Source organism: Sprattus sprattus, assembly GCF_963457725.1.
Source record: "Sprattus sprattus genome assembly, chromosome: 12".
NCBI lineage: Eukaryota > Metazoa > Chordata > Actinopteri > Clupeiformes > Clupeidae > Sprattus > Sprattus sprattus.
In genome coordinates, this window is record NC_137910.1 from 6,695,187 (window position 1) to 6,719,769 (window position 24,583).

Here is a 24,583-nt window from a genome sequence, read left to right on the forward strand (position 1 = left end):
AGTGTGTGTGTGTCTGTGTGCCTCTCTCTGTGTGTGTGTGTGTGTGTGTGTGTGTGTGTGTGTGTGTGTGTATGTATGTATGTGTGTGTATGTATGTGTGCGTGTATCTGGACACAACCCTTGTTGCTGGTGGCTGAATAATGCGTGGGCGGCAGTGGCGGGCGAGTGAGTGAGGAGGGGGGCACTCACCAGCACGTGGGCGGCTCTGAACAGGTAGCTGAAGGGGTAGTAGAGCATGTTGATGAAGGAAGAGGCGTACAGGTCGGCGTAGCGCATCACCTGCGAGGCGAACAGCGTCTGCCGCGAGCCGCTGCGGAACAGGCTTCCCATCATGCCGTAGCACATGTCCATGTCGTGGGTCACTTTCTGCAGGAAATGACATCAGGCTCACACTGAATGCTTCATGGAAACAGAAGCCCATCATGCTTCTTGCCGTCTACTGAGTGCTGACAGCTGACTACTGGTTGACTTGGCTTTGTTATGAATGTGAAAGTGTGTGTATGTTCACGGTTCCCCGTTTTATTTCTGTACTGGTTTGTGTCTTACCTTAATCCTCCTCTGGAGGGAGCTGATGTCAGGTCTCTCATTGCTACTGCTGTCCAAATGTCTGGAGAGAGAGAGAGAGAGTGACAAGAGGGAGAAAAGGGGGGAAGAGAGAGAAAAAGTGAAAGGGAGGCAAGATGGAAATGTTGGGGGAAGTGTATGTGTGAGAGATAAGGAGGGAAAGATGGACAAGTGCAAGAGAGGGAGAGAGAAAGGAACAGAAGAAAGAGAGAGAGAGAGAGAGAGAGAGAGAGAGAGAGAGAGAGAGAGAGAGAGAGAGAGAGAGAGAGAGAGAGAGAGAGAGAGAGAGAGCGAGAGCGAGAGCGAGGGATCGATGTAGTGTAGGGAGCAAAAACATTAGGAGGAGAAGGGGTGAGATGAGCTGTTATAAATAGCATGGAATGCGTTTCACTCTTATCAGTCTGACCAATGGCCTTTGAGTGAACGCATTGGGTACACAGTCTCCAACTGCCTCTCTAGAACAGTCAGACAGGGACACACACGCACACGCACATGCACACGCACACGCACACAGAACGCGAGAAGGCATAGTCATGGTACATGTGAGTTTTCACTCACTTGTAGAGCTCTGCAAGGAATATGTCCAGGCTCTGTAGCTCCTCAAACAGTGCTGTAGAAAAGAGAGAGAGAGAGAGAGACAGGGACAGACAAACAAGAGAAAAAGAGAAAAGGGGGTCAGAGTAGTGAGTCGGTCCTTGAATGCTGCAACATATCCTTTTTCTGTCAGTTCTATTTCTGTCCCCATGCCTTAACATATCTTTGGACAAACTATGTTGACACCAGTACAAACAGCATGTTGCTGGGGCCATCCTCCAAAGGACGTTATTAGTCCTGGCCCTGTAAATGAGACACAAACATAGTGGCTCGGACCAAGCTATTTCACATGGTGCTTCAAGTGCATGGAAGAGAGGGGTGTAATTTCATTGGTTTTTGAGCTTAAATAGTAACAACCTTTTAGTTATAATCCTGCTAGGTTGGCAGCTAGCCACCCGCAAATCAATGCCAAGCTCATGGAAAAAAAATCTTCTCTGTCCTATATAGCCTTCACCTTTTTCCAACCAGTTTCATTTCCAGAGGTCTCTTCCTTCACAGTGGAACAGTCTAGAGTTGTGTCCCTACACCAGCTTCAAGCTGTTTGACTACCTGTGCAGCAGGCCAAGGGTCTGGCTGTTTGGGAGGTTAAAGCCGTTGTACTTCACACACCGATGCTTACCAGTATGATGAGCAGAAATCCACCTGATTGCTAAACAAATATCGCCCCAGCTCGACCCTCTCAAATGGTACTACTGCACCTTGTATTTGTCATATTATTGGTCTTCTTTTTTCAACACTAGTGTTCACTTTTGCTCTTTAAGATATGCACATTTTTTTGTATTTGGTATTTGTATTGCTAAATTGTATTCTTTTCGTTGTAATTGTATTGCTAAATTATATTTATCTTGTTTTTGTTTTGTGTTTGCTTCACTAGTATGTTGTTGCTTCATAAATCACGTTGTCTGCTGATGGCTTGTTCTGTGTGTGTGTGTGTGTGTGTGTGTGTGTGTGTGTGTGTGTGTGTGTGTGTGTGTGTGTGTGTGTGTGTGTGTGTGTGTGTGACTGTGTGGCTTTTGATAATGATAATTGTTGATGATAATTGATGTTGATGATCATTTTTGTATGCTTCTTAATAAACCAATACATTCTAAATGGGTCTGGGAGAGGGAGGGCTGCGACTGACCGCTCTTGTCCGTCCACACGTGTAGCTCCTGGGCCATCTCGGGGATCACCAGGAAGGTCCTCCAGCCCTGACGCTTCTTGCACTTGAGAATGTCGCCAAAGATGTGGTCTCCGATGTACAGGATGTCCTTTCCTTTGGATCCCAGCAGGTCGCACACGATGTCAGAGGAACCTGGGGAGGGAGTGCATGCCGTTCTTTTCATTAACTAGGTGCTGAAAGGATCTGGCTACGTAGGAAAGGGCGGATTAAGAGGTCTTGAGAGATGTGGACAACAGTAGGTCAGCATACAATGCTTTTCCCAAGCTCAGGAAAAGAAAAACATAATAAAAAGCATGAATCAAATAAGAACTAAAAGCATAGCTGAATAAAAGTGGGAATAGTACAGAATAGTACAGCCCTTAGCAGTTGCCCTAAGACTCTTAGGTGTACTGTAGCTGTACTGTAGTCTCTTAGGTGTACTGTAGCTGTACTGTAGTCCTAAGTGTCTTAAGCTGTACTGTTACCCTAAGTGTCTTAAGCTGTACTGTTGTCCTAAGTGTCTTAAGCAGTAATGTTGTCCTAATTGTCTTAAGCTGTACTGTTGTCCTAAGTGTCTTTAGCTGTACTGTTGTCCTAAGTCTCTTCCGCTGTGCTGTTGTCCTAAGTGTCTTTAGCTGTACTGTTGTCCTAAGTGTCTTAAGCTGTACTGTTGTCCTAAGTGTCTTAAGCTGTACTGTTGTCCTAAGTGTCTTAAGCTGTACTGTTACCCTAAGTCTCTTCCGCTGTACTGTTGTCCTAAGTGTCTTTAGCTGTACTGTTGTCCTAAGTGACTTTAGCTGTACTGTTGTCCTAAGTGCATGATCTGTAGAAGTCTCTGGCTTACCTCCAGAGTACACGATGCCATGCGCAAGAGGCCCTGTGTAGGTTCCAATCTTCAGACGACCAGTGACCTGCAAAAATGAACCGTCAAAGCACCATCAGCACACTCACTCCTGTCGCAAAACAGCAGCAGGGTTATCATGGGTATAGCTTGAGCACGTAATATCACTTGTCACGTATGTCCCTTAACGTTGAATTGCCTAATGTTTTGTTATGTTTTTCTGCCACTTTGATTGCTTATTTTTATGCCATTGTATTTGGGGTTTGTTGGGACTCCAGATCTGTCTTGAGTTCATCTGTAGCCATCGAGGATTTGTGGCGTGAGGCTGACATTCGGCAGATCAGGTTTCACTGGGATTATAGTCAGGAAACCCTTGATAATGGAACTAATATGTTTTCTTAAGGTTAAGTTGACAAAGTGGAAGCACTGAGATATGACATCTCTCTAGGACCATGCCAGTGTGTGTGAACTGCTTGGCAGAGATGCTGCTATGGGATCTGCTCTATCAGAGATTACGTGGATGAACTCACGAAGGACAGAACACGCTGTTGCCAGATGAGATCTCACAAGCTCAGTTTTCACTAGGAGTTGATCCAATCACTTTCAAGACACTGTTCATTAATGCTCTTTCCAGACCACAAACCAAAATAGAATCCTGTTGTTTCCAGAGCACAATGACACTGGTGGCACGGATGCCAAAGTATTGTGCTGGGAGGTCTTCACAATACATTAACCAGAATTAAAGCTCAACTACAATAAGAGAGATGTTAGGCCATCCATGCATCCCATTCCACTTCTTTACATTGCACACTGCACATTGCACACTCACTTTTGCACTCCTGTGCCGCATTTTTTGCATTTTACCTCTCACTTTTGTTATATATCTGTTTCCATACTGTGTTCTATCTGTAGTACTTATGTTATGTGTAGTACTTAGTGTGTTTCTATGTTTTATGTTATGTGTAGTTCTTATTGTGTGTGTATTTTATGTTTATGTTTACTGTATTGCACCCATACACCAGAGCAAATTTCAGGTAGGCGTATACCTACTTGACAATTAATTTGTTTCTGATTCTGAGACAAAAGGGAACAATGCTCAGGACAGTTTAGGAGAGGAACTAGAAGTTCCTTTAAAAATGCAAAACCTGGAGTGGTTCTTCCAGTTCATGGCACTTTGTGTTTATGTTAATGACAAGTATTTGTTTGTTTTAAAATGCGATGTACTATCCTGAATATGGCAAAAGCTCTGTTTAATCTGCTGTTTGGCAAATGGCAAGACTTACTGCCAGTTCTGTCGAACGATTGCGCAGCATGCAAGAAACCACTGGCCGAGCTGAGCGGAGATATGCTGAAGTTTGTGTATCAAGTTTTGCAACGAGCCATCGCTATAGAGAACATCCTTACCCACGCAGAGGAAGAGGCCCATACCAGACAGGACATAGACCATAAATGGCCAAAACAGGACATAGACCATAAATGGCCAAAACAGGATGTAGACCATAAATGGCAATGACAGGATGTGTTATGACACGCAGTGAACAAAACATGTGATTATGTTATGTTGTATGTTAAGAAAGCCAATAAGCAAACAGATGCCCAAATAAGACAATAAAAATGTATGAAATGACAGTGACGTAAAAGATCACGATGCTTTTGCTATATATATCTGGAGGAAAGCCTCGCATAGGTTCGTTCGGACTGAATTCATAGCCATATGCTTTGAGATTCTTACTGCACATTTAAGCAATATACTTTTATATAGCTACTTCTTTATTTTACTCTTTACAAGTAATCCTTACTAACTTTTATACTTTTTATCTGTAACCATTGTTACCTTTTTACAAATAAACTAAACCTACTTTTAACACTTCAACTTCGAGAGAGAACTACTTCTTCTAAAAGGCTCACTTCTTCATCCAGCACATTTGCTGCGACTGCTACAGGAAGGACCGAGCAACACCTTTCAGGGTAAGCAGAAGGGGCCCCTTTCCTGTGCACTCGGGAAGAGCAACTTTATATTCTTAGTTTTAACACGGGCAGACCACGGTCCCAGGCCCCATTGTACTCCTCTTCATCATATGTTTAATTAGAGATAGTACCAGAGGCCGAAAGGTATTAAGGTATTAAGGTATAGGCTGTATAGGAGGATTAAACAAATCCAATAGAGAAGAAATGTCATAATTCCTGTTTAGTAAATAGGACGATACTTGGAGTGGGATTAATCCTCTAATAATCTTCCAAAAAGTTAACAGGGGAATCCTTCTACATGGCGAACCAAGCCAGGACATTTTGACATTTCAAACAGTGAGCATTCAGGGCTTGAAGTGACGCTGGAACGATACGCTTGAAAAAGAGAACAAGGAAATCTGAACCAGGAACCACTAAGACACTGAAAGTGTCCAAGAACCGGAGTGCGACTATCCATGAGATAAGACGATTACTATTAATAAATCAGAACCCCCCCTTGGGTTTTTAAGAACGAGTAAACGAAGCCTAGGTTAACTTAAGTATTAAAAAAGTCCGCTCAAGGGATCTGACTTCGCAACACGAAGTCTAGGATTGGACCAGGGGGAGGGAGGGCTCCAACCAAGGACTGAAAGGATGAGCCAGTCATCCGAAGCCCCCTCAGACAATGGGGAGGTGGTCATGGTACCCCGGGCTCCCTTAAGGGAACACCGCCTGGGGCCCAACCTACGCCTGGTCCAAGGGAACATAGCATGGATAGAGGTAGGACAAGGACCACAAATGGTGGTGAATGCGGCTAATACCAATCTACTGCATAATGCCGGAGTGGCGGAGGCTCTAAAAAATAGGTGGCCGGAGGTTTTCCAACGGCAAAGAGATGAAACGGCACGAGGGGAAGGATTACCCTTAGCCCCACTCACTCTATTACCAGTCAGCACCGGGGATCCCAAAGTAGTGGTGTGCCTACAGGCATGTTACGAACCCAGAGACAGGGTAGTTAACGCTAGAAGCCATTTAAGAGCCATCTATTGGAGACTATGCCAGATTGGTAAACACCAATGAAACAAACCCTATCCAGGAGGTATTAATACCCTTGATGGGGACAGGGGTGTTTGGGTACTCTGAAAGAGATAGCCTTGAATATCTACGAGACATGACCAGCCAAAATTTACACACTGAATGGTTCCTCGTGATATATTCTGCGGAACAGTATACTCGAGTCCTAAAAGAATGGGGAAAACTAGACCCAGCAGGGGCTACCCCTCATCAGGGGAACCCACATATAGCAAACACCCCGCGTCTAATACCGGGCGCTCCTAACCAAGAGAGAGGAGAGGAAGCAGCATCTTTTCCTAATAACTCTGTGATATATTCTGCGGAACAGTACCCAGAATGGGGAAGTGGTGTCAGACAGATAGCAAACACCCCGCGTCTAATACCGGGCGCTCCTAACCAAGAGAGAGGAGAGGAAGCAGCATCTTTTCCTAATAACTCTGTGATATATTCTGCAGAACAGTACCCAGAATGGGGAAGACCAGACCCAGCAGGGGCTACCCCTCATCAGGGGAACCCACACATAGCAAACACCCCGCGTATAACACCGGGAGTTCATAACCAACAGGTAGGAGAAGAAGCCCCATTGGCGTCTCCCAATAACCCCAGTGACCTACCCCGCTTGTATCCTCACAACAATGAGAGGCAGAATGCCATACAAGAATCCACATGGGAGACCCCCACTCAAATATGGGTGGGGGGAGAATCATACAACCTAAACCCGATAACTCGGACACAGACGTTATGGGACCCGAGATACAGGGGGGAAGGGCCGGATGAAACAGGTACATATGTGCCTCCAAGGGGAGCAGGACCAGGAAGTTTGCCGGACGGAGTAGGCTACCCAAATGGGAGGCCCACTCTACAAAACGGACACATGGGTAACAACCCAAACAACTCAAAAACCATACTTAGAGGCCCCCAGGATGAGATAACCCCCTGGGTAATACGGGTCTATCAGAGTCGTGACTTGGAACCTGCCCCTGAAGGCGACCCAGATCAGCCCTTCTATCTAATACCGTACATTGCGGAAGGGGCAGAAGGTCTAAACCGGGTGGCCAAAGGCCCACAAGGGGTAGTTTTGAAACAACTGACACCCCAGAGTAGCAGAACACGAATAACCAGCACTTTCGACAGACACTTCTGTCAAATACAAACTGAACATGACGAAATGAGGGCAAGGGGAGAACGACTCGGACAGGGTCCCCCCCCTCAGACCTACCACACCCGAGATCTTAACCAAGTGGTCAGAGACCAGAGGGGAGAGTTTTGGACAGGGAATCTAGGGGCAGGATTATGCCTCTATGGGATCTCACCAGAAACCCATATGCGCTCCCCTCGAGGAACCCACCTGGGGCCCAATGCCCCGGGGCGTATAACCGGAGAACTAGCAACCATGTGGGAGACAGCTCTTTTTCACACGGCCACCAGCCGGGCCCGGACTCTGGTAGTCACCACTACCAGAGAGGGCCTAGAATATAGAAGAGCCAGCACAGAAGAAATGATAAGGTTCTTACTAGACACGATACCAGCAGGGGCTCTAATGGAGCAAAGACCACATTTTGAAATACATTTAGTAGGAAAAGATGAAGGGGATGTTAGAATGTTGGCCAGGGAGATTCAGAACTGGGAACCACACCAAAGGAACTCAGAAGCGATGGAGGAGGAAGAAGAGGGGCCCTCGACCCCTCTGTACAGCAACCTGATAGATGAGCCCACCCAGAACACTCACACTGAGTGGGGGCTCGTCCACACTGCACAAGCCTTAGCAGAGCACCTCGAAAGAGAAGGACTAACTTTATCAAGGCACTCCAGACCACCGCTTACAGAAAGTGAAGGGCCTAACTCACAACATGTGTACGCAACCGTACCCTCCACAGCCGATTACACCGAATGGGACGGTACGACAGCACAAGCCACAGACGAATACGAGGAGGAAGAAGAGTACCCCACCATGCCACCCATGGGAGGGCCATTCCCCCTTCCTGCTCGCCCCCCGTCACACCAGGAGACCCCTAGAACCGTGCCCAGCACCCAGTTCCATCCCTTACCATGGCCCCACCCGCAGCAGCAACCTCACCCAACCCCAGACCCCCCCCCTCCCCCTAGCATTCCCCAGCCGGTCGCTCCCACACACCCTTTACCCCCTTTCGCTTCTTTCCGATACCCGTTACCCCCCTCCAACCCTGAACCTCAACCTAACCCTCTATCCCACCCCCAACCGATACACCTACCTCAACCTAACCCTCTATCCCATCCCCAACCAATACACCTACCTCAACCTAACCCTCTATCCCATCCCCAACCGATACACCTAACTCAACCTAACCCTATATCTCACCCCCAACCAATACACCTACCTCAACCTAACCCACTGCCAGACCCACAACTACCCCACCCTATGCAACCCACACTACCCGTCACACCAGGACCCCTGAATCCCTATACCCCACGGCCGGCACCACGCTCCCTACCCCATTCACCGACACACTCACCCCAGCCCAGACAGAGCCCACGCTCACTACCACCACAACTCATCCGATCACACCCGTATATACCACCGTATATAACTCCCAGACACATCCCAGCGGCCCCTCGCCCGGCCCAAAATCCCGGGGTGAACCCGACAAACCAAAACCACTGTACCCCCTATACTCCGGAATCATGTTATAACAACCCCCAGTCACCAGGACGGACTTACGATGTCTATCCAGAACCAGAGCCGCACCAAGAGGTATGGCCAGGCAGAGAACCACATAGAAGGGCAGGAGAATCCTACTCTCCAGTCGAAATAAGAGAATGGGTACAAAACACCCAAAGTACAAACCAAGGGCCACCCTACCGAGAGAGACCAAGGTCAGCTGAACCCCAGCGCACATGGGCAAGAGTGACTTTTGAGGATAACCAGGGAGAAGTGCCCCAGGAGGCCCCTGACCCAGCCAGAATGCGAGCCAGACAAAGCCAGCAATGGGGATTACCAAGAGGGGTATCCCCATTACCCGAGCCTGGATACCCGCTAAGAAGCATACTCTCTCCAGTCCGGAGCCCACCAAGGGAAAGCACTCCAAGGAATGCGGACCTACTCCCAGTAAGAAACTTACCGCAAGGCTTAACAATGGCCACAGACCCAGAAGAAGGCCAACCAATCCTGGAGGGAGTGGTCAGGAGGACCCGAGGTAAACACCTACAAGGTCTACCAAGGATAGGGTATGACCAATATACTCCCAATCCCCCAGTAAACCGAGATGTAGAATACACCTTGAAAGACGGTTCACCTTTCCACCCCTTATGGGAAGGAACAGATATGCCCCCTCCACTAGATTGGGACACACCAACTTGGTATGGTGTGTCCCAAGACGAAGTAAGGTGGCTGCCAGCAATGCCCACCTCCAGAGAAGTGTGGAACAAACCAAAAGTCACAAAACCATGGAAAACCGCATGGATGAATCAGGGTTTTGACTACTACAGAGAAAGATGTGAAAGAGGGGACCAGTCTGTAAAATCCTACATGGAAGGATACAAGGCAGGAAGAGGGCCTGCGGGACCCATAAACACAGGACAAGCTGAGGCAGGGCACCCTCCCCTAGTTCCCGGACCCTCAGAACAAACTGGACGAAGAGAACTCAACCCTCTGACCCAGGGCAGACACCAGGGAGCACAGGAAGAGAATAACCCGGAACAAGAAGGGTATGACGATCCAGGACAATACTATCCACAGGACAGCAGAGAGCCACCACCGGATCGATGGAACCAGTCCATGATGGGGATGCCCAGTAGTACCAACACGGCCCATCACGGACCGATGGGAAAATTGGCACTCAAAGTCCTGCCAGATAAACCCAAAGATATGTCCGACATAGAATATCTAAGAAAATGCACCGAGCTGTGCATAAACCTAGACGACCCGGCAGTAGCACAGGTAGTGCGTATAAAGCACAATGTGACCGTACCTCTGGGACTGACTCTATCCGATATGGTAGCCAACATAGGCCCCACCCCAGGAGAGGACATCCTAGACAAAACCATAGAAGAGTTAACCAAAGGAGTCGCGGAAGGAAAAGTGACTCTAGCTGTGGCAATAAGGTCACTGATTAGCAAAGGGGCCTCGGTCATAAGTCAAGAGAGATTCCTGAAACAATGCAAGGGAGGATTCGCTCTAGCTTCACGTTGGCGTAGAATGACTGCACAAGAGAAAAACAACGAGCTCACTGCCTATGACCATATGACAAGCATGGTTAAGGCAAAAAACGGGCAGCCCGGACCACCCGGAGGTCCAGTCAAAAAATCCGGTCCGCAAACAAATCAGGGGACAACAGGACAAAAGGCTGTCCGAGCGGTGAGCACAGAGAAAAATACCCAGAAGAAAGGCTCAACGCTTCAGTATTCAGAGGAAATATTTGCACAAGAGGAACAGAGCTACAATCCGGGCAAATGGTGGGAATCGAAAGATCCAGAATGCAACGAGACATGCCCGTATGCATCAGACGAGGCGAAGGCTGCAATGACACAGGAGGAAAGGAACGAATGGTACGCCAAACTGGATGCATGGACATTGAAGTGGAATCCAGAGCATCATCACGCAGTCCAAGCACAGAAAAAAGAGAAACGCCGATTGAAGCAATTGAAAAAAGGGCATACTGGACAGGCAAAGAAATAAGAGGGGTGGTTGATGGTGTAGACTATTTGGTCGACACCGGGGCAGAAATGAGTAGTAAGACTCAAGAACACCCAAACGATAAAACAATTGGCACATGCCATTTAAGAATGGCAGATGGAACCTTGTGCACGCAAAAGATATATGAAGATAGGAGCGGGCTGAGATATTTTGTAGGCCCAGAAAACCTGTTAGGAATAAATGACCTATCAAGAATGATGAAAATTAGGAGAATTGAAAATCAAACATTGATTGATCAAAAGGTGGCTAAGGTACCAAAAGAATATCAGGACCGATTGAGAGCTGTACTCTCGAAAGGGAAGTATGCAGAACATGCCCACCATGCTGGGAAAATGGTGATAGGAGAACCATACCATATACCGGCAAACATGCCCGGAGTCGACCGAAATGTGTACTATACGCCCGGAGGAAAAGTGGAGGGACAACTATGGGAAATCATACAGGATTTAGAAAAGGAAGGGATCATAAAACCCATTGCGGTCCCACCATGTATGATGCCACTCCGACCGGTGGAAAAACCGGATGGATCTATAAGGATTGCACACGATTTGAGAAATTTGAATTTAAAAACCAGGAAAGATGAAGCACAGCTCATTAACGCACAGAAAACTCTTGGCAGGATGAAAATAGGAAAATGGTTAACTACCTTAGATTTAAAAAACGGATTCTGGTCAATACCACTAGATGAAGAATCCATGGAAAAAACGTGCTTTCAAATAAAAGGCAAATCATTTGTTTGGACAAGACTTCCACAAGGATTTCGCAATGCACCAAATGTATTCCAACACAGGATGAATGACCTATTGGCAGATATTGATTGTTTGATCTACATTGACGACATACTTATATCTAGCGATACTCCGGAGAAAAACCTGGAAATCCTGGAACAAGTAATAGAAAAAGTGGCGGCGGCCGGATTGGTCATAGGCCTGAAAAAATGTGAATTCCTCACCAACAAATGTAAATATCTGGGTTTCGAATTGAATGATGGATACAAAGAGGTAACGAAGGAATACTTGGAGAAAGTCCAGATTCCGAAAACCGTGATTGCCTTGGAACAAGTATTAGGAAAATTAGAATTCATAGCAGGATTCATGACACACTATGCGGAACGCGCGAGACCGTTGCACCAACTAAAAGCAGGACTCAGAACTAAGGTACCCGGACAACGAAAAATTAAGACCAATGATAGAGAATTAACGGAAAAGGAACAGAAAATGGCCGGGGACCTGATAGAGTATGCTCGATCAGTACAAGTAAAACTGGCCCCTAGGAACGAAACCCCATTGGAAGTCTATTACGAACACACGCAAGGGGGCTCAACCCTATGGCTGTATAACAGCAAGCCCAAACAGTTAGTAGCGGTGAAATCAATGGCCTGGAAGGGCCCTGAGGAAAAATTCACAGAGGTAGAAAAAGCCCTCACAGTGATTCACAAATTCCTACCCTACATCCGAATGATGGCAGGGGAAGAAGAGATATGGGTAAAAACAAATGACCCAGCCATTAAGGAAGCAAATAAGAACACACAAGACACTCATATTGCGCAATCTTCCAGGTGGGGAAAGTGGAACTTAATGATGCAAGATGACACAATAAGAGTGTTCACAAAAGATGCACAACCTGAGAAACGAAAAATAATTGAAGCAAAACCACTGGATTGGCCCATTATTGTATACTATACGGATGGATCAAACAAAGACTGTAAGTCTGAATACCACGCGAGGTGGGGATACATAAAGAAAGTGCAAGGAACCACAATGAAACGGAAAAAAGGAGAAATACTAGACTCGGTACAAACAGCAGAGTTACAAGCGGTCACCGAGGCCATGGTGGACGCAATACAAACCAAGATAAAACACATAGGAATAGTAATGGATTCCGAATACGTGTACCTAGGAATTAACGAAGACCTGAGAGGGTGGGCACAACAAGATTTCACCAATAGTAGGGGACAGAATATGAAACATAAACATCTATGGTTACTAGTATCCCAACTTATGAAACAAGTCACGGTACAAACCAGACATGTAAGATCTCACCAACCAGTTACCAATTCGGATCAGGCCGGTAACGCAGAAGTAGACGAATATGTGTCTACCAGGAGGATTACAACACCCTTTATTCCTAAGCAATGGAGGGAGGGTTTGTATCAAGAAATAGAGATTGAGGACTGGTTACAATACATACATGAGGAATACGGCCACATAGGCCAGGAAAGGATAAAAGGATTACTAAAAGATTGGAAACTCTCGATCAAAGGGTCAAGGGAGAAAATTAGAAAAATAAAGCAGAATTGTACGGCATGTATGATCACAGGAAAAGGACTCCCCTTATTGACCTATCCAGAACAAAGGATTGGAAAAGGAGAGGAGGAATGGACCGCATTATCTACGGACATCGGACAACCAGCCGATAAGGGTCAACATAATAAGTGGTTTATTATAGTGGTGTGCAATAACACTAGCAAAGCCAAAGTGGCCCCTCTGAACACCTTATCTTCTCGAGCGGTCACGCTGGCCCTAGAGGCCCTGGTGACACCGGAAACTCGAATCATTAGGTCCGATAACGCCACCAGTTACTCGGGAACCCTAACCCAACAGTGGGCAATGGAAAAGGGAATAACCTGGGAATACTCGGTGCCATACACAGCCAACACTAATGGAATAGCGGAAAGAGCCGTTAAAAAAGCGAAAGAATACATCCGAACTAATTTAGGCAAACAATGGGATCTCCCGGTGCAACTATCAAAATTGAACAAATATCTAACGCTCCCTTTACTGCGAAGTAAGAAACCAGGGAGTAAGGGAAGTAAAGAAAAACTAAAAGGGAAAGCCCATGTGGTAAGGGAAGGCAAAATACACGAGTGTGAATTACTTAGCCGAACAGGGAACACTGTCCAGATCCGGGTAGAAAACCAGGAATGGACAGTACATCCCAAACAAGTATTTACCGAATATATAGGATGATATATGATGATGAGGAGAGGGGGTAGGGACCTGACCTGTGTTGTGTTTTAAATGTTCACAGATGACGGATATAGGAAATTTGCTCTCCCGGGGACAGATGGCGGTCTCAATCTCTGCCCCTGAATTAGCAAAAACCGAACCAGAAAACGGAGGAAGAGATCCACCCTACTCTGGGCTCGAAGAACAAAGAAAAGCAGGACCTCCTCAGGCAATAGTCTGGTTGGGGGTCCGAGAAAGACATGGACCAACAGCGGAACCATTAAAGTGGCGAAGATACATACCTGGAGAATGTTGCTTCTGTGGGAGAAAAGTGTTCGACCCCATATGGTTGGGAAAAAGAAGGGAAAAACCCACCATAAGGAATGAGCCAGGCACGGTTAGAACAGGCGTTTACACAGAAGGGGTAGAATTACAAGGGGCAGCAAAATTAACATGGTGCAATACCTGTTACATAATAGAAGCAGGATGGTATAATGTGGCCAGAATCGACCACGTAGGAAGACCGAGAAATTGCTGTTATGCAAATACCTATCAATTAGTGTCCTGCATGAACGCAATAGCCAACCCAGTGGTCAGACAGGCTACCAGCATGACCGTGCAAAACGGAATGGAATTCTCCCCCGAGGAGGTCAACCAACTGATCAGAGAAATGTACAAGGGGTACGCCGTGGTCACCCAGAAAGCCATTCAGGAAGCCTGGGCAGATCTTAGGACCCACACGAGGATATTTGCACCAGACGCTCGGATGTACACAAGCCCAGATGAAGGACCAGGGTGGTTCCGAGTGAAACCAGACCAGACCCCCCATCCGAACGACATATTCTTGGGAGGAGGAAGGGAAATGGCCGGCTTACACGAAAGAACAGAAAAAGCCCTGCAGCAAGATGGCGGGTGGGCCAAGCAATGGAAAAACGCAATGGAGGCCGAAATAGCCTCATCAGAAGATATCCCCGAAGACATCTACGACTGGATCACGTCAGGAACTTTGTACCGAGATAAGACCTCACGTTTGGAAGTGACTCAACAAGCATCAATGTTCCTAGTCGGAAAAGAAATAACCAACAATCAGGAAGGGACAGGGGCAAATCCCCGTCAGAACCCCTATAAGAGAATAGAAATACAAATAGTACGAACAAAGTACTACAAACAGTGGACAGGATTAGGCTTGGAAAAGTACTGGAACACCGGAGATCCAAAAGATTTCCCAAAAGCTTTGAAACCCAGCAGAGAGCTAAAAGGGGTCCCCGAGTTAGTCATGGGATCCGAGGGAGGGTGTAGGACTCTAGCAAAATGCACTGGATTTACGTGTTATCTTCTTGCTTCCCAGGGAACTTACATACCAAGTGTCCAATATCTGGGGGAGCAATGGAGGAACCTCCGCTCCACCATGCTGGATCACGTCCCCATTGGGATAGAGGAAGAGCCGCAGGTAAACACCGACGGCCAAAACAAAAGCCACAATGGCAGGCTAAAGGCCCGAACTTGGGTACCTCCAAAGCCCAAACCAATAAGGGATACCCAAGTATTGGAAGAAAGCCAAAAGGCAAAGAGACCAAGAAAAGGAAAACACCAGGAAAAACCACAATGGGATTAGTAATATTGGGAGTCCTGCTAACCATGACGTCCCTGATCATGGTAATCATGCTCACCCAGTTGTCCGAAGTAAGAATACACTATTTAGAAAAAAGCCTGGTAATTACCAGCTATAACAGCCCAGTAGTTAAAAGAGAGAACAAATCTCTAATAATTCCCGATCATGGTATACTTCAAGGATGTAATGGCCAGCCATTCACAGCACAACAAAAGGTCATGACCAATCGGTCCAGAGAAACAACATGCCCCGCTGAGGAGGGAAAAAGAAATAGCACACATTGTGCAACCATGTGGGACTGGTGTTTAGCGAAATTAGTAGGGGAAGACTCGTGGTGTAAACCAAATGGAACCACCACCGGTTGTTTAGACATCGCTCAACTTAAACAGGACAATATCTGCCATAACGGGGATCCAGATTGGATGAGTGTGTCAGAAACATTAGGTTCCGTACTCCACAAATGGGAGGTGAAAATCACCAGAGTATGGGAACAGGAGGGAAACCAGATAGAAGCAGAAGTTACAAAAATCACCAAGGAAAATCAGACCATACAATGCGCAGAAGGAAAGGTGAGACAAACCACCTATGACCCTTTAACGGCCCTCTCAAAGGGACCAGATACATATATCTACAGCAATTGCACTCAGTTAAGGGGGGCTATAGAGATAGAACAAACATGGGAATTAACTCTCTCAACGGAAATAGAAGATCAATCAAAGTGGGAGGCAGAAACTGTATACTCCAGGGGAAAAATATCCTTAAGAGAAATAATGGAAGAACTAAGCCCCACCTGGGAACACTATGAAGATCCCTATGGCAAAGAAGAAGAAAACAAATGCCCAAAAGGGGCCTTGAAGGAAGGCTCAAATGTTACCCTGACAACAGAGCTAAGTTACACTAATAATGTGATATGGAAACACGGAGCAGACAAAGCCGCGGAATACTTTCCAGGGTATGACATGGATGGGCCTACAATATACAATATATTCAAAGGACACGCGACACTGAACGGAACCACTCTGGAACTATCCAACCTCCAGAAAAGGCATGAGGGAAGATACTCCCCGGAGGTAGATGATAAGAAACCCCATCCCAATGAAACAGTGGAGATAAAAATCTGTGAAACTCCAAAAGCCTTATTTGAACCCCGCCAAACTCAAGTGAGAGGCGGGTACGGGGCAAGAAATGTTAAGATAGGTAGCGCATTCGCATGGACCCTGATGACCACTCCAATCCAAGTGGATAGTAACGGAACAGCCAAGTACCCAGAATGGGATTGGGGTCCGAATATACCCTTACACAATACCACACTCTCCAACATAAGAACTGAATGGTTCATGTGGCTTCCCAACTTCAATAATCAGACAGTGCAAAAATGGATGGAAAAGAAATACCCACAATGGGAACAAGAAATGGTTCAGTGCTTAACAAACCAAAATAGTACCTGGCCCTGGGGAGGTATTAATATAACAGGGTTCCACGTACCAAAACATTTAGATGACTGGGAACAAAAACCTCCCTACTATAACGACACGGACATCCCACGGTGGCAACGCCACGTACTACAAGTAGTAAATAAAGGACACCTGGCATACACCGTGCTCACCGAAGACACAAGCAGGCTAAAAGCCTTTAAAGCCTGCCATATAATATACAAAGAGAGCCTGATGGAACATATACTCACAGTGTTCTTCACAAGGCAATGGATATCTTGGATGACCCAAATAGAAGGGCCAAACAAAATACAGATTCCCCCGGTTTTAGTAGAAAAGGTAGGGGAGGAACTAGTCTATAGACTAGTGAGCGCGTTGCCAGAAAACGCACCGGTAGCCACATGGCACGCAAGACAATACGAGAACCGAGGAATCACCAGCTGTGGAGGCAAGGGCCAAGGCCCATGTGACCCAAAAGGGCCGGGCCGAAGATACCTTAGGTCAGTGGCGCCTGTACATTATAAGATAGGCTGGAGAATGGTTCCCGATGGGCAACAGATAGCTGATCAAGCACTCGGGTTCAGCATAGAAAAATACTACAAAGCGGGAGTACAGTTAGAAGAACAGCTCCTGCTAACCAGGCGAGTCAAAGGACATGACTTACAATTCCGAGACTCGGAAGAAATATACAAACAGATACATAAAGAAGCGGGGATTGGAGTAGACAAAGAGAAAAATGGACCAGAAGAAGAACGTCAATATGCGAGACAACACACTCTGACGTGGCCCAACAAAACCCAGTGTGCAAATCTCTTCTCCCGAGTAGATATGTCTACAGGAGAATTAGAGTTAAAATCACTAGAGGAGTGCAACACAAACATGATTCTAGACCTCAGCCCTCGGGCCTGGCAATGGCGGGTGAAGCTAGGAAAGATATACTGGGGATGTGGAAGCTACCCATTCCCAGGTGCCTTCCGCCCCAGGGACCTGCCCGGTTGGGTAACCACCCTAGTAGGACCCAAGTCAATCACGGGAAATCTAAACCAATTTCGAGAAGGCACAGAAATTCTCCCCAAATTTTACCATAGAAACCCTAATAAAAGAAACATGAATCAATGCTACAGCCTCACGTGGAACTCTCAAAACAAAGGACCAAGCTTGAAAAATCAGATGATAGCCTTCGGAATAATGCTAGGGGCCTCAGTAACGTATGCAGGAGTAAAGGTAAAAGAGGCTGCAGTAGTGGCATATGAGACAGTGAGGGACAATGTGTGGGAACCCATGATGAGAGCAGGAGCATTGGTGTTAAAGGTGATATTCACAGTTCTCCTTGTAGGGCTATTACTCACGGTACTAGCCTGGGGAGCCAAGATGAGGCATCATTGTAAAAACAACCAATCAGGAGCCCAGAAGACACAACCAGGCCAAATAAGGCACTCAGGAAGTGAAAAAGAGGAACTAATGGCAGACAGCGTAGTATAAAGGACACCCACATCCCCTCAGTCTTCACTCTTCAAGACTCAGGGCAGAAGAACCACTACTCTCGTTTAAACACGAAGCTAAGAAAGGGGAACAACTCACGTTTAAACACGAAGCTAAGAAAGGGGAACAACTCTCGTTTAACACAAAGATAAGAAAGAAGAACTTACTCTCGTTTAACACAAAGTAGAAAAAGCTTGAACCTAACCATGGAGAATACTACTAAGTATGACTTTGAGGTTATAACTGATGAGACATACGCACCCACCGAACCGGGAAGCCAGTCCTCAAGCTCTAACAGCACTCGCACTCCGGACTGGTACAACACTGAACAGGTAGATACGCCAATTTATTATGGTATGCAGGACTGGCAAACAGCAAAGCAGATCATAGGGCAGTTGTTACTATTAGCATGTTTATCATTGAATTTAAAGGAAGTGTCAGCATACAAAACTGCAGTTAAAATTTCAATATATCTGATACTGGGTACAGTGAAGCAACTACTATTTGACAATACGGTAACTCCTCTCATAATGTTACCACTGATGCTAGTTCAGACCGGAGTTGAGCCAGGGAAGAAATTGTTTAACAATATGGTCGCATCTGGAGGGACAATAATGTTAGTAGAAATGATGGTAATACAGATACTAAAACAACACCTCCCGAAAATCGGGGAATGGTTCATAATTATTGACGGAATTACCCTGCTCATCATTATGAGCATACTAGGCTGGTTCACAGAAAAAAGTATAAAGAGACACCCAAGATTGTTCAAATACTTTATGCGGTTAGGTATGCAGTTAACATTTGTCATGGTAAGCACCTTCTTGTTAATGGTGTTAGTTCCATACCACGGAGATAAGATAATAATTGGGTACACCTCCTATCTAGCAGGACGAAGAGACTTCAGAAGCAATCGGGCCAGCTTTGGAAGTAGTATTTAAAACTCCAGAACAAAGGCAGGAATGGAAAACTGAAGGATATCACACTCTGGTCATTACCAGAAAAGGAGAAAAGACGAGCGTAATTGGACAGGGAGAATACCAAACATGCACGAAGACAATTGAATATGAAGTAACCAAAATGGTCAGAAATAATGAACCCCTAGAACCTGTGAATCAATGCTTGCTCAAACTTGTTCAAAACTCTTTAAGCAGGTCCCCAGAGAGGGAGAGCAGGAGACAACTGAGAAACCCCTACCCCAGAAGAGAACCCCAGAAGAGATGGGAGAATCCGAGGGAGAGGAGATAACGAAATTGACTGAACTATTTGAAAGGGCTCTGGAAAGAAAGTCTGGCACATTGCCTGCAAGGTTCCCATTAGAAAGAAAACCTGGCACATTGCCTCAAAGGTTCACACTAGAAAAACGCTCAATTGACACATTGCCTGGCACATTGCCGAGCCCAGAGGATAAAGTATCACTATCAATTGGCACATTACCAAGCCCAGAGGATCAAGTATTGCTATTAAGTGTATCAGACAACGAATATGAAGACGAAGAAAACCATGTGAAAAAACTGATAAAGGAATGTATCAGACAATTAGATGCAGAAATAGGCACATTGCCTGAAATGTCACTACTGACGGTGCCAGAACCAGAAATAGTGGCTGTGAAAACAGAGAAATTAATGCCAATGATCGAAGAACCAGAATTAGTGGCAGTTGAAACAGAAAATCCAGAGCTTGAAGAAGCAGAAGAACTAATGATTCAAGAAACCACCCAGGCTGATCAGCCACAAAACTGTACACATGGTACAAATTCAGACACAACCGAGAACATGGTAGAACCCGAAGCGCAAGCCCAAGGGCAATCACCAGAAATCATTACGGGCCCACTGGGTCAAATGCTCACTGAAACAGTAGGTACACAGGCAACCAATGCCGAGGCCTCCAGTGCGGAAGAAAGAAATGACCCGCAGGAATCACAGGTATCAGACGAGTATTTTATGTTTGCAGATATGTACACCCATAGGTGCAGAAAACAACTCACCAAAACGGGAAATCCGTTCTACTGGGCCTGCCCTTACAAGGGGCAGTGCAGATATTGTGATCATTGTCAAGACCCAAAACACAGAGAAGCAGATGAGGAAGGGAAACTGAAAGGAGGATGTGCAGGATGTCTTAGGAGCAAGTGCCCCACCTGCGCAGGGAAGGAATGCCAGTTAGGGATGGTCTGGGTAACCGAATATTGGACCCGTGACGTGGCCCCTGACAAACCATGCGTGAAACTCAACACCCCGTACATGAGATCGGATAGATATTCAGGGAATCCTGCCCCATTGGCCTGGATCCACATAGATTATGTTAAATTTCAGACCAAACACCAATCAACCCCCTCGAAAAGAGTAATGACACAGACATCGCTCAACCTACTCAAACACCGCTCCCGCCTGGTATGGGTCCGCAGTGGAACCCTGATCCCGAATCCGTTACCAATGGTAGGGGAGCCAGTGCACCTGTATGCATGGGAGGTGCGTGAGGGGACTAGCTACTCTTGGTTAGAGATAGTGAGTGTAAAAGTCAACGATGATGGTACCCAAAGACACATGGAACTGTTTTATGAAGAGAAAATTTCCGTGGATCACTATCCCAGAGACGTGTTGGATCCAGAAGTGAAAAACCGAGGGCGGAGACGCATTCAGGGACCAAGACCGTGTGTGCCATATCAACCAGATCCTATGACCTTCCCATCTCTGCAGGTGTCCAGCAGGACACCCAGGTTTCCGCAAGCAGCGAGGGAGGGTGTCGAACGATTGCGCAGCATGCAAGAAACCACTGGCCGAGCTGAGCGGAGATATGCTGAAGTTTGTGTATCAAGTTTTGCAACGAGCCATCGCTATAGAGAACATCCTTACCCACGCAGAGGAAGAGGCCCATACCAGACAGGACATAGACCATAAATGGCCAAAACAGGACATAGACCATAAATGGCCAAAACAGGATGTAGACCATAAATGGCAATGACAGGATGTGTTATGACACGCAGTGAACAAAACATGTGATTATGTTATGTTGTATGTTAAGAAAGCCAATAAGCAAACAGATGCCCAAATAAGACAATAAAAATGTATGAAATGACAGTGACGTAAAAGATCACGATGCTTTTGCTATATATATCTGGAGGAAAGCCTCGCATAGGTTCGTTCGGACTGAATTCATAGCCATATGCTTTGAGATTCTTACTGCACATTTAAGCAATATACTTTTATATAGCTACTTCTTTATTTTACTCTTTACAAGTAATCCTTACTAACTTTTATACTTTTTATCTGTAACCATTGTTACCTTTTTACAAATAAACTAAACCTACTTTTAACACTTCAACTTCGAGAGAGAACTACTTCTTCTAAAAGGCTCACTTCTTCATCCAGCACATTTGCTGCGACTGCTACAGGAAGGACCGAGCAACACCTTTCAGGGTAAGCAGAAGGGGCCCCTTTCCTGTGCACTCGGGAAGAGCAACTTTATATTCTTAGTTTTAACACGGGCAGACCACGGTCCCAGGCCCCATTGTACTCCTCTTCATCATATGTTTAATTAGAGATAGTACCAGAGGCCGAAAGGTATTAAGGTATTAAGGTATAGGCTGTATAGGAGGATTAAACAAATCCAATAGAGAAGAAATGTCATAATTCCTGTTTAGTAAATAGGACGATACTTGGAGTGGGATTAATCCTCTAATAATCTTCCAAAAAGTTAACAGGGGAATCCTTCTACAAGTTCCTTATTTTATTTTGCCCTTTGCTTCCTTCATGGTCAAACGACTTAAAGCAAATACCATCCACACTGCATCATCATCTGGGGGTCTGGACCCATCTGCTGCTAACGCTGCTAACGCTGCTAACCATCTGCTGCTAACGCTGCTGCTGTGACATTTCTGTTTCTGGGTCATGTTTGGGCACAGGGCTCACCGTGTCCACCTGTCGCAGCACCGTGCCCTCGCCAAAGAAACACGGCTTGCGGGCGTCCACCAGGATCAGGTCGAAGTAAGACTGCCAGGGCTGATGAGGAGCTCCAATCTACATGAGCAGCACAAGAGATCAGTGGTTAGATAAAGGCATGGCGATGGAGGAGGGGAAAAAAAGAAGCACCGCTACACTGATGTAAAGAATTTTGAACGGCAACTCTTGTACGAAATGTGCTATATAAATAAAGTCTTACTTACTTACTTACTTACTTACTTACTGAGAGACAGTACCAGACACACACTCAAAGGGAGTTTTACCATTGCCCTTCCCAATTCCAAACCCATTCATTACTGCTAGGTGACTCTGGCTCATATCACAGTTTCTTTATGTGAAGAGGTTTTATATTGTAAATGTTCCATGCTCAATGAACATGCTCAAAAAAATATTCCAAGTAACATTGGAAACTCCCTTGTAAAAAAACTTGATTGGAAGTTCCCAGCAACAGCAGTAAGAAAATCACAGCCTTTGACAAAGCTATGGAACATACTGCCTATAGATATCAGGGAAGCCAGCTCACTAAACATTTTTTAAAGAAAACTAAAAACGTATCTCTTCCCCTTCGCCTTTAACTAGTTACGACTTCGCACAATATGTATTTCTTATTTTATTTATTTTGTATTTATTGGGTTTTACTTTGATCTTCATTGTGATATGATATTAAAGGTTAAAAAAACTATATATCTGCAGTTTTATTTTCTATCTTATGTTATGCATTTTATGTATTCTATTTTTTATCTTAAATCTTTATGCAATCTATCCCTGTTTTATGTTAATCTTTATTTTATTTTATGCACTCTATCCTGATTTTTATGTTTTATGTATACTTTTATGTGGATCACTGTGCATGTACATTTTTGCACGTATAGTTTTAGCTGTTAAACACTTTGAGCTGCATTGTTTTGTATGACAAACCAGTGCTATACAAATAAAGTGTATTATTATTATTATTTGTATTATCCCTATGTGGCTTATATCAGAAAAGTCTTTACAAAGGATTAGATGTTCTCTGCATACACATAAAATGGTGACTGTGTCCTGACTCCTGGCCATAACCTTAATGTGTTCTCGTAACCAATTCTACATCTGCTATGAGGCCTTGGCACAATGCACCGCTGTGTCTAACTCTGGGATGAGAGGGCTCAGAGTGTAAAAATAAACACCACACTTACTGTTGGGCCATGGGAAAGGTCAAACAGGAACGTCATGATTTTCTAAAGAGAAAGGGAAAAAAATGAGGTACCATTAAAAGCCATGCTGAATACTCTACAGGTTTGGATATTGTAGATTCTCATTACAGGCCTAAAATAAATAAAGCATAGAGCACAAAATAGAAAACTTACATCAGTGTACTTGTAGTCACTGTTTGTGACTAGGAACACCTTTGCAACTTCGTTCATTCGGCTCAGCAGAAGAGGCAATTTTGACTGGTTGAAGAGAAACACCAGTGGGATTAGTCATGCCCTAGCCCCTAGTCCCATACAACATAAAGAAAACGGAACAGAATCCAGCGGAAAGCAAAAACATGTCAAGTGAGGTACTCACATCTTTCACCACATACTTCTCAAGGTTTTCAACCGTCTTCTCCTTCAGTGATCCCTAACAGACAAGACCATTCAAACGGGGAGAACAGGTTTAAGTTAAACCTCAATTTAATAAATGTCCTGGAGTGTGCTGTGCATTCAAGTAACCAATGAAGGAAGACATCACCTTAATGGGAATGTAAATAAGGCTAGTCTCCTTTCTACAAGTCTCGCTGGAGCTGGGTGTCTAGACACAAGGCTGCAGCAGGGGGTGAGGGGGAAATGAAGGCCCGGTAGCGGAGCGAGTTGCCATGGCAATACCTTGAAATGGACCCAGTCCACGGCATCTCTGACGTCCTGGAACATGCTCTTGTAGGACATGAAGAGGTCCCCATCTTTAAAGCCTGTTTCGCAGCTTAAAAAGAGTGACGGAAATCAGAATCAGCTTTTATTGGCCAAGTTAGTTTGCACAAACAAGGAATTTTTCTTGGTGCAGTGGCTCTCAGTGTGCTTACCCATATTACACGTATATACATCACAATACAAAACAATACAACAGTGCAAAACAATACAATACAACAGTGCAATGGATAAACAATATTACAACTCCGAGAACAGGCATATGAAAGAAACTCTGCATTGTCTTTCTGCCTCTGGCATGATGGAGGGTTCATGTATTGCTGCTCTAATGCTGAAGCTGAGGTTTATGGAAGACTCACCTTTTGTATCTTGCGCAGCTAGTAAAGAAATCTACCAGGCAGGCAAATAGGTAGGTTTCTAGGGAAAACAT

General features: G+C 45.5%; 1 protein-coding gene across 2 annotated transcripts in view; it reads right to left on the bottom strand.

Annotated features, from left to right (window-relative positions):
- The window catches only part of nt5c2a (5'-nucleotidase, cytosolic IIa), a 40,838-nt gene that overhangs the window by 3,394 nt on the left and 12,861 nt on the right, over positions 1-24,583 (bottom strand). For both annotated transcript variants that reach the window (XM_080848888.1, XM_080848889.1), the window contains 11 exons: positions 24,513-24,570; positions 24,115-24,208; positions 23,816-23,869; positions 23,614-23,697; positions 23,443-23,484; positions 22,217-22,324; positions 3,144-3,210; positions 2,282-2,452; positions 1,123-1,174; positions 547-607; positions 190-366 (listed from right to left, as the gene is read on the bottom strand). In XM_080848888.1, the coding sequence (XP_080705014.1) occupies positions 190-366; positions 547-607; positions 1,123-1,174; positions 2,282-2,452; positions 3,144-3,210; positions 22,217-22,324; positions 23,443-23,484; positions 23,614-23,697; positions 23,816-23,869; positions 24,115-24,208; positions 24,513-24,570 (968 nt within the window). The remainder of the gene's footprint in view (positions 1-189; positions 367-546; positions 608-1,122; positions 1,175-2,281; positions 2,453-3,143; positions 3,211-22,216; positions 22,325-23,442; positions 23,485-23,613; positions 23,698-23,815; positions 23,870-24,114; positions 24,209-24,512; positions 24,571-24,583) is intronic.